The sequence below is a fragment of the Aricia agestis genome, chromosome 12, assembly GCF_905147365.1.
Source record: "Aricia agestis chromosome 12, ilAriAges1.1, whole genome shotgun sequence".
Lineage (NCBI taxonomy): Eukaryota > Metazoa > Arthropoda > Insecta > Lepidoptera > Lycaenidae > Aricia > Aricia agestis.
In genome coordinates, this window is record NC_056417.1 from 7,586,592 (window position 1) to 7,602,475 (window position 15,884).

The following is a 15,884-nucleotide window of genomic DNA, read 5'->3' on the forward strand; positions in this document are numbered from 1 at the left end:
GTACGCACGGAACCCTGAAAATAAAAACTAGAACGCCCACTTTGACCCAACTTCGTCGTGGGTCGTTTTGAGCGTTGCCTGAGCGTAAATGATGACGTCATGAGTGACGTATTCGCCGCGATCAAATTTTTTTTGCAAAAAATGATTTTGCACGATTAGTTAATCAAGTGATTTACATAAGCTTAGAAGTACTCAACACGCGGCACGAGCTGGCAGCAACGGCTTTTGTGTTGTAAGTATACTTTTCTTTATTTATATTGATATTGTTGTTGGAAATGGTCGAAAAAGATTTGGCGAAAGCATTGAACTATTATTACTACGTACTTATTACAATTTTATTTCAAAACTGCGGTAAAATCCTGGCCCTAATTTTAACTATAACGTTTTTCATCATCATTAAGTAATTTTATTAATTCTATTTATCAGTGCTTTGTACAGTGAGCAATGCCAAGAAAACGCCGAGGGGCTGATTTGAGCCGTAATACAAGTATAGCTAGAAGCAAGAAAAAAAGGAGACGCCAAAGAACCGAAGAACAAATCCAGCAAGAAATTACTGATGCACGTGTGAGAATGGCGCAATTGCGTCAAAAACGATCAGAAAATACACGAGCTGACTGCAATGAAATAAGATTAAAACGACAGTCACGCCCTTTCACGGTCAATAGACGCAAAACAGTACACTGGAGGAAGTTGATTCCTATGCAGGTAGCGGGTCATCTTAAACTAGTCAGTTATGTTGGTCGGGAAGAAGAAAAGGACAGAATAGTATTTCTATCATTAAATTACTATACTTAGGGCCTGTTTCACGACTTCCTGATAAGTGACGAATAGGCTATCCACCAATTAACTTGACAAATCAAGTATGGAGAATCTGTCAAAAAAGTTGCGTATAGCCTATTCGGCACTTTATCAGAAAGTGGTGAAACAGACCCTAAGCGGAATAGAGCAACAATCTCGAGCTGTCTAACGAAACCGAAATTGATTTAAGTACATCTGTGTGTAAAAATATGTGTATGTATACACTCACACAAGCATCTTTCTAAGAGATTAAATTGTCAACGTGCCGATAAGTGCCGACTGGACGTCAAAATAGGAGTTCTGCTGTCATGTATCACACGTCTCTTTTTACCACGCAGTGTTACTGATAGTGACATCTCGCTTGCTCAGGCCTTTGTTTCTCTATTCCGCTAGGTTTAACTTTATGATTTCTATACAACAAAACAAAAATAAAAAATCACCATAATATATTTCCATTTAAGTAAATCGAAATACTTCAGATGAATCGAAATACACAATATCATCCAGATAAATGTTGGTAGAAATAGCTAGGTTTACCCTCGAGGAGATGAAACAGGCCCTTACTGTCGTAATTAATTAGTGGTACTTATGTAATTTTAAGGAATCAATTATATAATAGTAACTTAAAAATAATAATGTTTGGCATTTATTATTTTTATATCAGTTCACGCCGCTCCGTGGCTATTTCACGCATATATACCACATCCTTAAACACTTACAATAAGTCAGTTATTTTTGTCTACACCAAAAATTACCTAGAAATACCTACTTTATATAGCAAAACAACGTTTGCGGAGACAGCTAGTTTTTATATATAAAACTTGCTGTCCCGGCAAACGTTGTTTTGCCATACAACTTTGTAATGTAGTAGTTCTTTATTATTTTATTGAAGTGACTAAATAAGTATGGTACCATGGCAACGTCCATCGCTATCCCGTCGCACAAACAATGGTCGCCATCAGTCTCGAGTTATAATAATTTACTATTACTAGCTATTTGACTATTTGACCGAACTTTGCTCGGTATTCGATAAAACACGAATAAAATTACATTTTCTAAAAATGATTCCTGGCTGGATCGATGTATCGCCCCCGAAACCCCCTATATACAAAATTTCATTAAAATCGTTGGAGCCGATTCCGAGATTCCAATTGTATATATATATATATATATATATATATATATATATATATATATATATATATATATATATATATATATATATATATATAAAGATAAAGATATAAGATTTATTCAAATGCACTTATCAATATAAAAAGTAGCCAGTAGCCGATTCTCAAACCTACTGAATGTGCATATAAAATATGGTAAAAATCAGTAAAGCCGTTTCGGAGGAGTACGGTAACTAACATTGTGACACGAGAATTTTATATATAAGATTTTGTATTCATTAAAAAATTTTGAGTTCGTTGCTTGCTATTTTAACAAGTGACGATCGCTTTTGTTATAATATATTTTATTCTTTATCTCACTTGTAGCTGACCAAAGAAAGAGAGGAAGCAGAGAGAGAGGAGCTAAGGAAGATGATTCTCGGGCAGTCGGAGAAGAAACCACAGATCAACCAAAATGACCAACAGTCAAATAATCAAGGTAGTGATCCTCAAACTTTTTGGTTGTTCGAAAAACCTTTTAAAAGCAAAATTTTTGATGCAAATCCAAATAAAAGGTACGAGGTCTAAAGACCTCGAATTTTTTATTTGGAATAAATTACAAGAAGTGGATATTAATCAAGAGTCGCGTCGGTATTATAAAATTTTGAGTGGCATTGTAAACTTGACACTAAGCTATGCTGAAACCAGCATCAGAAACCAGCATCGGAAACCAGCATCAGAAACCTGATCACTTCTAAAAACGATTCATTAAGTATTAACTGAGCAAGCGCAACGGATCGAGCCATGTCGGCTGACGTGACGTGCAGTTTTACGGTGACGTTGCCGTATTTACCGTACACTTTTTCTATTCGAATAACGTACCCTAGTTAATGCATAATAAGTAGAATTTTACGAGGCACGGCGACGTGCAACGTTGCGTCGTCGTGACGTGCATTTTCACGTTACGTTGACGTAAATTTGCACGCCGCGACAACGTAACGTGCCACGTTACCGCACCGTTCCACGTTGACGACGTCGTGACGTGTAGATGTGGACAGGCCGGCTGACTAAATGTCCGTAGTCTGCGGGGGCCCTAATACTCTTTGTTTGTTGCAGGGCGCGTGCTGCGTATTGCGCGTACGTTCCGCAACGCGACGGGTCAACGGTACACGCGCGTAGAGTTAGTCCGTAAAGCGGCCATCATTGAAGCGTATACCAAAATACGATCCACTAAGGACGAAGCGTTCATACGACAGTTCGCGACCATGGATGAGACGCAAAAGGAGGAGATGAAACGAGAGAAACGAAGGATTCAGGTTTGTGGATTGTAGTTTTTATTATATTTTCAAAGTCTCCTAATAAAAAAAATATATGTTTTTAAATAAATTGAACGCTTAGAGTCAGATAGATCTAACGACATTGCAAGAACAAAACTTGGAAAACCAAACTTTGCTTAAAGTAAAGAGAAGTTTAACATAAAAGCGTGGCGTGATGGTACATACTAAGTCAATTATTGTTTAGTGACTGGCTAGTGATAATAATATAACATAATATAGTTTATAGCTAAGATGAAATTCTCAGCTTCTTTTAGTTTCAGTAATGCGTATGTATAAGTGATTTTTACATCAGCTGAATTTTTTTATACAGGAACAACTGCGTCGTATCAAGAGGAATCAAGAAAGGGAGAGACTGGCTGGAAATGTCACCGTACCGGCCACGCCCAGTAATGACAGTATGTGTTTTGTATTTTGAATATTGCTTCAATTAACGACATTTAAAATAGTCTTAGTTTACGTATAGATACGCGATGTCCGGTCCCTTTCACTCCGTTCTAAATATATTATCGCGTTAGAGCAAGTACGCTATAGAAGTATTAGCATAGAAGCATATTAATGCGTAAATGTACCATCGAGGAAATTGATTCCTAGGCAGGCAGTTAATTATTGTGATCTGTCGGCTGGGATTGACGTAACGCGACCAAACTACGTAGGTCCCCCATCTGCCTAGGAATCAACTTCTCTGATAGTACAACGTAGCGATAATCTACATGCTTCACAACCGTACTTTTGCACACTAAATGACCTCTATCTCCTATGCCTCACACTCCTCGTTTAGTGTAGATCCTTAACCTTTTCCACCCTGCAGGTATGATGAGCATGTCATCGTCAATGCTGGACCGTGGCTCCCCCGGTCTCATCCCGCTCGGTCAGATCAAACAAGAACCCGACTTGCCGACCCCATCCCGTCGCCGCCCGAAACTCAAACCAGATCTCAAGCTGAAGGTAAATAAAAATAAAGTATGTATTGCTTTTTTTCTCAATATTGTGCCGTCCTGTACTCTGAGGCCAGTTCTCGTAATAAAAAATTGTCAAGTTAAAACATGAGTCAAAATTAAGTTCCAATTTTGTTCTCGTTAAAACTCGGGAAGGGCTGAACCGATTTGGCTAATTTTGGTATTGAAATATATGTGGAATACCAGGGAAGGTAGTGATGAGAAGTTCACGGGGTCTTCTAGTAAATAATAAATTATTGCTTTTATATGTTACACGAGAATTGACTTTATGAGTTATCTCAGTCAGTAAAGTGACAAATGAAACTCAAAGCTATAGCAATTATTATTCTAAATAATCCAAACCTAATAAAAATATAAAGTGACAAATTAAAAAGGATGGCAATCAAATGTTATTTTACTGACTGAAATAAAATAATTTATTTGCTTTGCAAGTTGTAGAATAGAGTTTAATAATTCGCTCGAATATCCATTTTAAAAGCTAGTTCATTGTTTGCTTTTGTTTTGTAATATTTTGGCGCATGAAGGTTTTAAGATTTTAAGTTTACATTGCGCATGATTTTATAATGAGCCTGGACATTTTGATTTTAACGTTTTGAATTATTAATTGTAGGTTTTGCCTTTTTATTTAAATATGTTACTGGTTACATATATACCCTTTGTGTGTGTGTCCTTGCTTCAACATGAAATAAAAAAAACATAACGTCACAGTGCGGCGCGTGCGGTCAAGTGGGACACATGCGTACGAACAAGGCGTGTCCGCTTTACACGGGCGGGGCGCCGTCGCCCGAACACGACACGCCTCCTGAGCCCGATGAGGAGGAGCTTGGGTACGTCGATGGCACTAAGCTGACGCTGCCTACGAAGATTATTAAGGTTTGTGACGTCACTATGTTAGTTTACATATTAGTTAGTTAGTGTACACAAAGTAATGATAACACCTGTATGTGAAGGGTCGATGCTTACGACAAAAACCGGTCCAGTCGCAGTCCGCAGTTCACAGCTGACACTATATTGTTATACTGAAAAGTGATGTAGTTTAGCAAATTAAATTATAATAATGTTTTTATTTACAACTGCAAAATATATTATATTTAGTTTATACTACACTATCTTTGTTATTAGTTGTTCTTCCCCGTGAAGGATGAATTACTTTAGTCAATAGATTATTGTACAAGTTTATTTGTTTATTAGTTTCTTACTAGATTATAGTGATATAATGTTGCGCGTGGTGAACTTTCTAAGCTGTACCAGACAAACCTTGCAGGTTTATGGTACACTCTCAATTAGACATAAGTTATAATTTGTATTACTTAAATAAATAAATAAAACATATTTTTGCGTCAGGGTGATTGTATTTATAAATTGATAGCATCGCGCTGTTTTAAAATACGCTGCCTTTGTCTGTGAAATGACTTTTACAATGAGCTAGAAAAAAACAAGATTAAAACTTCAGTTACTAGTGTTACTTAGATTTTCATTGTGTTAATGTTTTTTTGATTTTTGGAATTTATAACAGATTGATTATATGTTTGTTTTTCTTTCTTTTCTTTTCACTTAATCTCGTTAACAGAACTTAGATCAAGTTGACGAGCGGGGTCGTCGCATCGGTGGGCGGCGCGACTCGCGCGGGCGGCGCCGGCGTAACCCCAGCGACTGCGACTATCTTGTGCGGCGGCCGGCGGAAAGACGCCGTACCGACCCGCTAGTGACGTTGTCATCATTACTGGAAGACGTGTTGAATCATATGCGCCATCTGCCGGATGTACAGCCGTTCTTGTTCCCTGTTAATCAGAAGGTAACAGTTTATATATACCCTGTTTTGAGTGTTATTCCCGCAGAGAGATCCCGTCCGGACTCGCTAGTGACGTTGTCGTCATTACTGGAAGACGTGCTGAATCATATGCGCCATCTGCCGGATTTACAGCCTTCTTGTTCCCTGTTAATCAGAAGGTAAGAGTTTATTTTATAGGTGCCCGATAAAATACGAGGCATTATTTAAGTAAATGATAGACATGTTCGATACTGCCTAATGCATATAACTCTTTTTTATCTTCTTTTAGATTTATACTTACAATTTAAACAAAAATATCCATAATATATGTATTATGCACATATTTATGGGCTGTTTACACTCAGCCACTGCCGCTGCTCCTCGCGCTGCCGGCAATATTACTCTGAATACTTCTGCGGTAGTAACGACGCGAATGAGCGTTTACGCTTAGCCCTCTATATACTAGCCGCGTCGGGCAGCGGCAGCGGCATGACGAGTGGCAGCGCGAGTGACTACCGTCGGTGGCCAAATTATTATACTCACTTGAAAAACAATAAGTTTTCGTGTCTCATAAGGAATTTTTTTTATCTTTAAAAAGGTTAATATTTTTTTAGCCTTATGGTAAGGTGCAGAGTCCTGCATACATATGCAGGTCCCGTCTGGCTGCTATTCAGCTATCTGGGGATAGAGATGACTTTATAAATCTAGCAGATATTGGTCTTAACGCATGGTTCCTTCGACCAGGTGTAGTCGACCATTCCCCTTTGTTCTATTCTCGCCTCATGTCGTAACCGACGAAGGTGGTTTCACTCGTTCAATAACACAGCTTTTATAAAAAAAATCATGTCGCCTTTGGTGAACAAAAATCCATCAACCAATACGAAACTACGTAAAAATCTCACACTGATTATATTAATAATTTGGCCACCCACTGTATTTGCATTATTGCGCTGCCCACTTCCCAGCTAGTGGGTAGCACTTCCCTACCCACTTTGCCCAACAGGGCTGAATAAAAATGCCGCATTACATGATAATAATTTACAGCTGGTAGCCGATTATCACCGCATAGTTCAACGGCCGATGGATCTACAGACGATTAGAGAAAACCTCAGACAAAAGCATTATCAGAGCCGCGAGGAGTTCTTGGCTGACGTCAACCAGATCGTGGAAAACTCTACTTTGTATAACGGTTAGTTAAACCTGACCATTTATTCAAAATGACACACAAATACACACATAATATACCATTGATATATACTTGAATGTCATTTTCAAGGCTAACATAAATCTAAGATGAAACCTTGAGAGCTTTAGTGCGATAGATCTTCTAAGTTCTAGTCCTTGAGCATATAAGCACAAATATTCATACCCTTCATATAATTATGATAAATATTTCTGGCGCATTAAGGTAAGTAGTAGGTAGATAAGGTTGAGTTATTAAGAATAAAATTGCAAACTTGTCATCGTCAAAGCCATCAGCCAAAAAACTACTACATTCTTATGTCCGTAGGTCAGAATAGCAGTTTGACGGTGGCGGCACAGCGCATGATGCAGCGTTGTTTCGAGAAGTTGGCCGAAAAAGAGGAACAGTTTATGAAGCTCGAGAAACAAATTAATCCGCTACTAGATGACAATGATCAGGTAAGCGATTAACACGCCTTTAATGATTTCTAAATGGTATAGCTGATAGAATTTACTATAAAAGTTATACTTATCTAAACCATGTAAAGTTATAGAAATATAATTTGATAAAGTCCGTTGGCCGGATAGTAGAAATTCGTCCATTAATTAAACTATATTCGTAATAGATTCGTAAGTATTTTTATCGTATGCGTGGAATTAAGGTGTCGATAATTATTTTTGTGCGTGTAAAGGTTCAAGTAATATAGCTAAAGTTCTATGGCTGAATCTCTATCTGACAACCAGATAGAATACGATTAAATTATATAATCGAGATGTCACTATTTACAGATTCACCAACAGAATCACAAACAAAAATACAAAACGATACAACTGATTTTTTTAATGGATGAAATATGTTCCAATGACATGTGAAATACAACATTCTTTGCGATAAAGTTAAATGCAAACTATATTGAAAGTGCTAGGCTATACAGTATACTACTTTTACATGCAATAAGATACGAAATTACTTGAAATGATCTCAATATTGTATCTTTTCAGGTTGCCCTTTCCTTCATATTCGAAAACTTACTGACGACCAAACTGAAAGTGATGCCAGAGGCGTGGCCCTTCCTCAAGCCGGTTAACAAGAAGCAGGTGAAGGACTACTACAATGTCATCAAGAAGCCTATCGACATGGAGACTATTGGGAAAAAGATTCAAGGTTAGGAAAAATAATAAATATACAACGGAAGGAAAAATATTCAAACTTCGTGTACAATATCAATAACTCAGAGTACGCCAGTCTTGGCTTTTAATCGTAAATAAATATATCATGCTTTCTTTATCGTTTTTCGTATACTGAAAGAAGACATAGAATGACTAAAAAATACTCGTGTCACTCGGAGACTGCCGCGGTAAAGCTATTACATAGCATTTTTTACTAACTTATGCAGTTATAATTCGCATACGTCTAGCCGCACGCACACAAACACCGAAGTCTGGCTACGCTGCACCGACCGGTCGGAGTGAGGGATGTTAAGTTTTTTTATATGATATTGAATGTACTGTAACTTCTTGGTGGTTATATTCAATTAAATAATAATACACTTTCATTGCATTTATAATTATGTAGTAAAGTGGAATAAATACAAGGAAAGTGTATAATTATTTAATTAGGTTTTTATGTCATGGAATTTCTTGATTCGGTCGCGCTCAAAGCCCATAAATAAAGCCGATAAAAGCTATGCAATAGCTTAAAACGTTTGTTTAATTAGTTTTAAATAACTTTATTTTTGCGTTATACACTAATTATAAATAATATATTCTTCATATAATTTTAATATTTTAACTATAGAAAGTGATGGAAAAAGATGAAGTCGAGAAATATGTAGAATATTATATATGAAAATTCTGCTAACTTTCTTAACAGTTGTTCATATTTTTTAGCCCACAAATACCACAGTCGCGAGGAGTTCTTGCGTGACATACAGCTGCTGGTGGACAACTGCCGCGCGTACAACGGACCCAACTCTCAGTTCACGCGGCAGGCCGAAGCTATACTAAAAGTTACGAAGGAGGCTTTGGAACAGGTGAGAGTTAAGAAATCGTGTTTATTTAACCCATAAGTTATTTATACTATTATATTCTTTGTAAGCACAGGAAATATCATTTACAAATGCTCCTATTTGATAAGTATGGTAAAACAGAATTCAAAAGCGCCATATATTATTATATTTAATCTTTATAGGAGCGTTATCTCGAGGCAATAAATATTTTGGACCTGAGAAATGAACACAGGTTAACATCCACTGTACCACTTTTCAAGCATATGCCGCGCACGGTAAAACTCTGGAATGAACTGTCACCAGCAGTATTTCTGCACCAATACGACCTGCAAACCTTCAAAAAAATAGGGTATTCCAACGCACGCCCTAATGTTGCGAGTCTCTATTGGGCGACGGTAGTTGTTTTCCATAAGGTGACCTGTTTGCCCGTTTTTTTTTATTTTATAATTTTTATAATTTTCAGTTCGACGAGCACGTGTCGCAACTGGAAGCGAACATCGTGCGAGTGCAACAGAAGATGCTGGAGGCGGCGGAGTCCGACACGGAGGAGGAACAACCCACGACGACGGACGAGAAGCGCGGCCGCGGACGACCGAGGAAACACAAGCCGTCCACGTCAGCCGACGGTAAGCTAAGCGGCCCCTAGACGTGCAATTTTATTGCGAAATTTTTTGGAAAAAAAAAGAAAAATAAAGAAGATGTGGTCAAAAATAGGCACCTTCAAACCAGGCGGCTAACGCACCAGTTGGATTTGGTTGAGTTTTTGAATTTGAGCTATTTATATGACCTTTTCTAAACGCTAGCGCAAAAAAAGTTTCTATAATTATTAATTTCAGAAAAAATCTAACGTGACTTTAGTAATACCGGTGATGAACGCTATAATCTTAGCGGCCTAGACGAGCAATTTTATTGCGCAATATCACGTTTTGCATAATATTATTCACCGTCTAGGGTTGATATTGAACATCGCGCCTTCAATCAAATTGTTAAATAAACTGTTCAATAAAAGTTAAGCGTGATATTCCACAATACAATTGATCGTCTAGGGGACCAGTTAAAAGTAAATTCGATACGACGCATAGGCTGTTTATGATTTTTATCCATACTTATATTATAAATCAGAAAGTGAATCTGTCTGTCTGATATCTCTTCATATCCAAGCCCGATTTTTGTGTGAATTGGTATAGATATACTTTGAGTTCCGAGAATTGACATAAAGATACTTTCTATCCCTGGAAAATGTACGGTTCCCGTGCAATAAAACGGCGCATCTGAGTTATGGGCGTCATCTAGTCTTTCCAAAAGTTTATTTAAATTATTTTATTTACATTAGACTTAAGCGTCTTCATAGGCTGAACAAGAAGTAGCTTTTCACCCATATTCTTTGTTTTCTCTTATAGTTCTTATTATCTATTTATAGTAAGAATTACGTCTTTTTGAATGCTTAAACGTTATTGGTAATGTTTAAATATATCTTCACAGATGCAACACCAAGGAAACGCGGCCGACCCAGGAAAGACCAGAACAGTCTTGTTGATGGTAAGTTTAAAATTTGTACCATTGATACCATTGATCACATTTATTTATCAAAACATAATATCATAAAGAGAAGACGGAAACAATTTTATGTTTCTACATTTTTTCGTCGTCACGGGGGCATGGATCCAAAGCAATAGTTAACGCCTGTAGTCCACCGACGCTGCGAACTGCGAAACAGCGGCGAACCGATTTACTGTCTCATCCGCCACACGACATTGTGTTATATTGCATCTCGCTCTATTGATGTTTCGCAGAGTTTTCGCAGTTCGCAGCGTCGGTGGACTAGAGGCGTAATCAAAATTATGGCAGCGTTTTCTTTTAAGCCACGTGAAAAATTATACTTGGTTGACATTAACAGGAGTTAATCAGCTGACTCTTAAGTTACATTCTTCAATGTGGCTATAGGCTGCGTTAGTTCTGATTTTAGCCAATGAGGGTTTTATGGCGCTATGTAGCCGTAGCTCAGGGTCTATCGTGTCAATTGTCGTGTCAGACAGCTGTCATATGTCACGATATATGACAGCTGTCTGACGCGACAATTGATACGATAGACCCTACCGTCCCTCTGGTGGCAAAATGATATATCGAAAATCCTCACTTTCCACAGATCTGTTTGATATATACATCTGTTTGACACGACATTTGACACGAAAGACCCTACCGTCCCTCTGGTGGCAAAATGATATATCGAAAACCCTCACTTTCCACAGATCTGCAATATTCGGATAGCGGAAGCTCAGGCTTGGAGGAGGTGGAACAGAAGGAGGCGGCGGAGACCATGGTGCAACTGTCCGTCAATCCAGGTCATTATATAATTTTATAAATGTCTTTTTTATAAGGCTTCAGTCTCGAAATTAGCGGGCAGCGGGGCGGAAGCGGTGACGGCGCGTTCCAATGTATATATTTATATGGACAAGCCGTCTAGTAGGCCGCGCGGCGAGTGGCTTTCGAGACCTGTCCATATAAATCTATACTTTGAAATAAAAAAGTAGTTACAAGATACAGCCTACAGCCTGGAAACAGACAGACGGACAGACATCGAAGTCTTAGTAATAGGGTCCCGTTTTTACCCTTTGGGTACGAAACCCTGAAAACGGCAATTTTTTAACTGTAACTTACCTGATTCTTCTACTCACCTCTACTTATATTTATGATTACTCAAATACTGTTGTCACATAGACGAGGACATGCCCGGCACGTCGTTTGACTCGGAGCTGACGATCAAGCGCGAGATCCCCGACGAGCCGCCGCACGTCACCGACCTGGTAGACCTCGACAGCACAGACTACACCTTCCCGCCCATCGTCAAGGTGAGATTCCCTAGAGAGATAGGCTTATGCTGGCTTCTCACGGCGAGTGATATCCGTGCCGTGCCGAGCCGATTTGTACGAGTGAGAGTGAGCCAACAGGCGAGTCCTCGCTATCGTTCTCAGGGCGCGTAATATCAGGAGCCGTATATCAATTGGATCGGACGCGGCTGCTCGAGCCAGCCCGCGTCACCTCAAGCCACCCGGCGCGTGCGGCTTGTGATATTACGCGCCGTGAGAGGCTAGCAATAGGGGGCTAAAAAATCGCACGCCTGTAAATTTTTGAGCGTGCTCGAAATAAGCGTGTGTAACTGTGCCTTATAAGTAACTTTAGTAGCTAATATACGCTACAATGGAGCTTTATACTTTATCGAAGGTTTGTTAGACCTTAAGAACTGGATACATCCTGAAGTAACCGAGACCAAAACTCCATAGTTGCTGGTCGTTCTCACATTAAACTTTCAGATTTTATAAAATGTCTAGATGATGCCCGTAACTCTCTTGCGCTATTTGTTTATCGTGCGGGAACCGTAAAATTTTCCAGGATAAAAGATAAAATATCCTATGTCCTTTTCCAGGACTCAAGGTATGTCCATACCAAATTTTAGCAAAATCGGTTCAGCGGTTTGGGTGTGAAGGTAGACAGATAGACAGACATACTTTCGCATTTATAATTATTTTAGTAAGTATAGACGAATCTAGCTATCGCTGGCTCCTAGGTCAGTCGGTCATTATTGACGGCTAAAATCAGTGGGCTTCGGCCTGTCCGAGCATAACACCTCGCTCGAAAGATCTTCGAATCGATACAGTCCTGTAATTTTTGACATATCGCTGATGAAATGACATATGTTTTTAACCGACTTCAAATAAAGGAGGTTATCAATTCGACCCCTATATGTATGTCATATTTTCAGAACCGTCCAGTTTTCGCGTATGTTAATCTATATCAGGTATCTGCGTGTGAACAAATGTGTCAAATTTTATAAGTGCATGTATGTATGTATGTTTTTTATGATTGTGTTCGCATATCTACGGAACTACAAATCCGATTTAAGTAATTCTTTCTTGACCTGTACTTAGGCTAAAGAGGCTTTGTCCAACTTTTATCTGCAAGTTTTATCAATATAGGTTCAGTAGTTTTTGAGATAGAGAATTTTTAGTCGAAGTCGAGAATTCAAGTACGCACAATTTTGAAGTCGGTTTTATCTTTTTAAAATACTATTTATCACTTATACTGTCGTATTCTTACTCGCTTTCCTGTTTCGTTTAGGAGGAGCCGATCGAGCCGGACATGGGTATGGAGCCGCCGTTGGACGCGGGCGCGGCGCTGCCCCCCGGCCCGCTGCCGGAACCGCCGCAGTTCAAGGAGGAACCCATGGAGAATTGGCAGGTTTGTGGCATTATATTGGATGGATGGATGGTGGTTATTTAGGTATTTTACGAGAATAATAATAATAATAATATACTTTATTGCATTCCACAAAATAATACAAGAAAACACTAAAATCTGAAAAGGACAACTCAATTCTGGCGGCCTTATCGCTAAGTAGCGATATCTTCCAGGCAACCATCTTACGACTAGAACATTGATATAAAGATAACTTAAACGAGTGGATGCATAATGTGCATAACAAACTAAAACTAATAAACACACACACACACAAACACGAAACAATTAAAGCCAAAGTACACGATGAAAAACTATTAATTACCTACTACGAGGGCTGCTATTTATGTATCCGGAATTAAAAAAAGAAACAAACATATATCATTTAATATGGTTTTATTGCTTTTCAAAATATTCGCCGCGATGATCGACACACTTTTGCATACGCTGGAACCAATTTTCATAGCACTTTTTCCATTCTGATTGAGGTATCTCCAAAACGTGCATTTTGAACGCATCAACAGCCTCTTCGCGGCTCGAAAAACGTTGACCACGTAATTTGTTCTTCGCGTATGGAAATAAAAAGAAATCGTTAGGTGCCAAATCAGAGCTGTACGGCGGATGACCAGTCAATTCGATCTTTTGACCCTCCAAAAACTGAGTTGTTTCAGCTGAGGTGTGACAGCTAGCATTGTCGTGATGTAATATGATTCTGCGTTGTCGGTTGTCCTTTCTTATTTCTTCAAAGACTTCTGGTAAACAAATGATTCAGAATTAACCGTTTTACGATTCTCTAATGGCACTGTAGCCACATGTCCATTAGTTCCAAAAAAACAGGCGACCATTTGCTTCAAAGTACTTTTTGCACGAGTAACTTTTGTTGGTTTCGGCTCATCTTGGAACACCCACACCGTTGACTGTTGTTTAGTTTCGGGGTCATATGCATAGATCCAAGATTCATCACCTGTGTAGATATTATAAACGGCTTTTGACGTACCACGGTTGTATTTTTTTATCATTTTTTTGCACCAATCGACACGAGCCCGTTTTTGATCGATTGTCAAGTTGTGCGGAATCCAACGCGAACATATTTTTTTTACAGCCAAATGTTCGTGTAATATCTTATGTATGCTCGTCATACTTATGCCTAAGGACGCCTCTATCTCGCGATATGTAACATGACAATCACGCATTATTAGTTCCTGCACAGCATCTATATTTTGTGGGACAACAGCTGTTTTTGGGCGACCTTCTTTATTTTCATCCGTGAGCATAGACCGCCCACGATTAAACTCACTGTACCAGTGATAAACAGTGGTTTTTGATGGTGCTTCATCTCCAAAAGTTGCGGTGAGTTGAATAAAGCACTGTTGTTGATTTAGCCCACGCCGAAAATCGTAGTAAATCATTGCACGAAAATGTTCACGCGTTAAATCCATGGCAAATGAAGACACGCAATTTTGAAAATGACGCCACAATGGAAAAATAATTGACAGTCACATGAAACAAAATGTATTCTTCAACCAAAGAGTTCTATTTTCAAATGTTGTAATTACTTTTTAAATATTCTTCTTGTAAGTGGCCAGTTCCGGATACATAAATAGCAGCCCTCGTACTAAGTTAAAAAAGTTAAAAAATCTAATGACTAACAAGGCTAAACAATGTTTGATCCGTGTCATTATTGTTCAATGATTTAGTCAGATAATAATTTTTAAGTTGTCTTTTATACCACTCTTTTGGGATAATTTGAAATTATTAAGAACCTACTAGTTTAATAGTTTAATGTTATTATTGTCATGAATAAATGGACGGTGGATATTTGGGTATCCCACGAGAACACTACTCTTTTGGGATAAAGTTGTGAATGTGCTTATTCAGAACCATCTAGAATTATTGCAGAAATTATTGTACCATCGAGGAAATTGTTTCAGAGGCAGGTGCCAGACCACGTGATTTGGTCGGATCACGTCAATTCAATGTTTATAATTGCGATCTGTCGACAAGTCGACCAAATTAAGCAGATCCCCAATCTGACTATAAATCATTTTCTCTGATAGTGTTATTTTATTGTTTTAGCCGGAGCCCGCTATACAAGACGACCTGCAGGTTACTGACAGCGAAGAGGAGGCAGAGGACGGGTTGTGGTTCTAAAATATGCAATTTTATTCATTTTATATACTATAATGTTGAAATGGTTAGTTTAATTTATATAATAAGCAATAAAATATTTGATATTATAATATTATAAAAAGCGTTTTGTCTTTAATCGTGCCAATTTTTTTTCACTCGTAAACTAAAATGTTTCTCAACATTCTCCAAAGACGTACGTAAAAACTCAAAACAATATGAGTAATATAGATACTGTGTTTTGTTATACAGCTAAGCGCAGCCACTCGATTGTGATCGATCGTTTCGATCTATCAAAATTAACGTAACAAAGATTTCTTACAGCAAAATACGCAAAAAAACATTAAGGTGACGCCGCG

General features: G+C 38.3%; 1 protein-coding gene across 2 annotated transcripts in view; it reads left to right on the forward strand.

Annotated features, from left to right (window-relative positions):
- LOC121732311 (transcription initiation factor TFIID subunit 1) overlaps positions 1–15,585 on the forward strand; it is a 34,474-nt gene extending 18,889 nt beyond the window's left edge. The window contains exons 21-36 of one of the 2 annotated variants that reach the window (XM_042122152.1): positions 2,298–2,409; positions 3,027–3,226; positions 3,558–3,646; positions 4,063–4,207; positions 4,912–5,076; positions 5,774–5,998; positions 7,019–7,163; positions 7,485–7,615; positions 8,159–8,321; positions 9,047–9,189; positions 9,629–9,791; positions 10,648–10,704; positions 11,415–11,507; positions 11,884–12,014; positions 13,282–13,401; positions 15,475–15,585. In XM_042122152.1, coding sequence (XP_041978086.1) covers positions 2,298–2,409; positions 3,027–3,226; positions 3,558–3,646; positions 4,063–4,207; positions 4,912–5,076; positions 5,774–5,998; positions 7,019–7,163; positions 7,485–7,615; positions 8,159–8,321; positions 9,047–9,189; positions 9,629–9,791; positions 10,648–10,704; positions 11,415–11,507; positions 11,884–12,014; positions 13,282–13,401; positions 15,475–15,549 — 2,157 coding nt within the window. In that variant the 3' untranslated portion in view covers positions 15,550–15,585. The remainder of the gene's footprint in view (positions 1–2,297; positions 2,410–3,026; positions 3,227–3,557; positions 3,647–4,062; positions 4,208–4,911; positions 5,077–5,773; positions 5,999–7,018; positions 7,164–7,484; positions 7,616–8,158; positions 8,322–9,046; positions 9,190–9,628; positions 9,792–10,647; positions 10,705–11,414; positions 11,508–11,883; positions 12,015–13,281; positions 13,402–15,474) is intronic. The other variant, XM_042122153.1, reaches the window with a different exon arrangement.
- Positions 15,586–15,884: the final 299 nt, after the last annotated feature.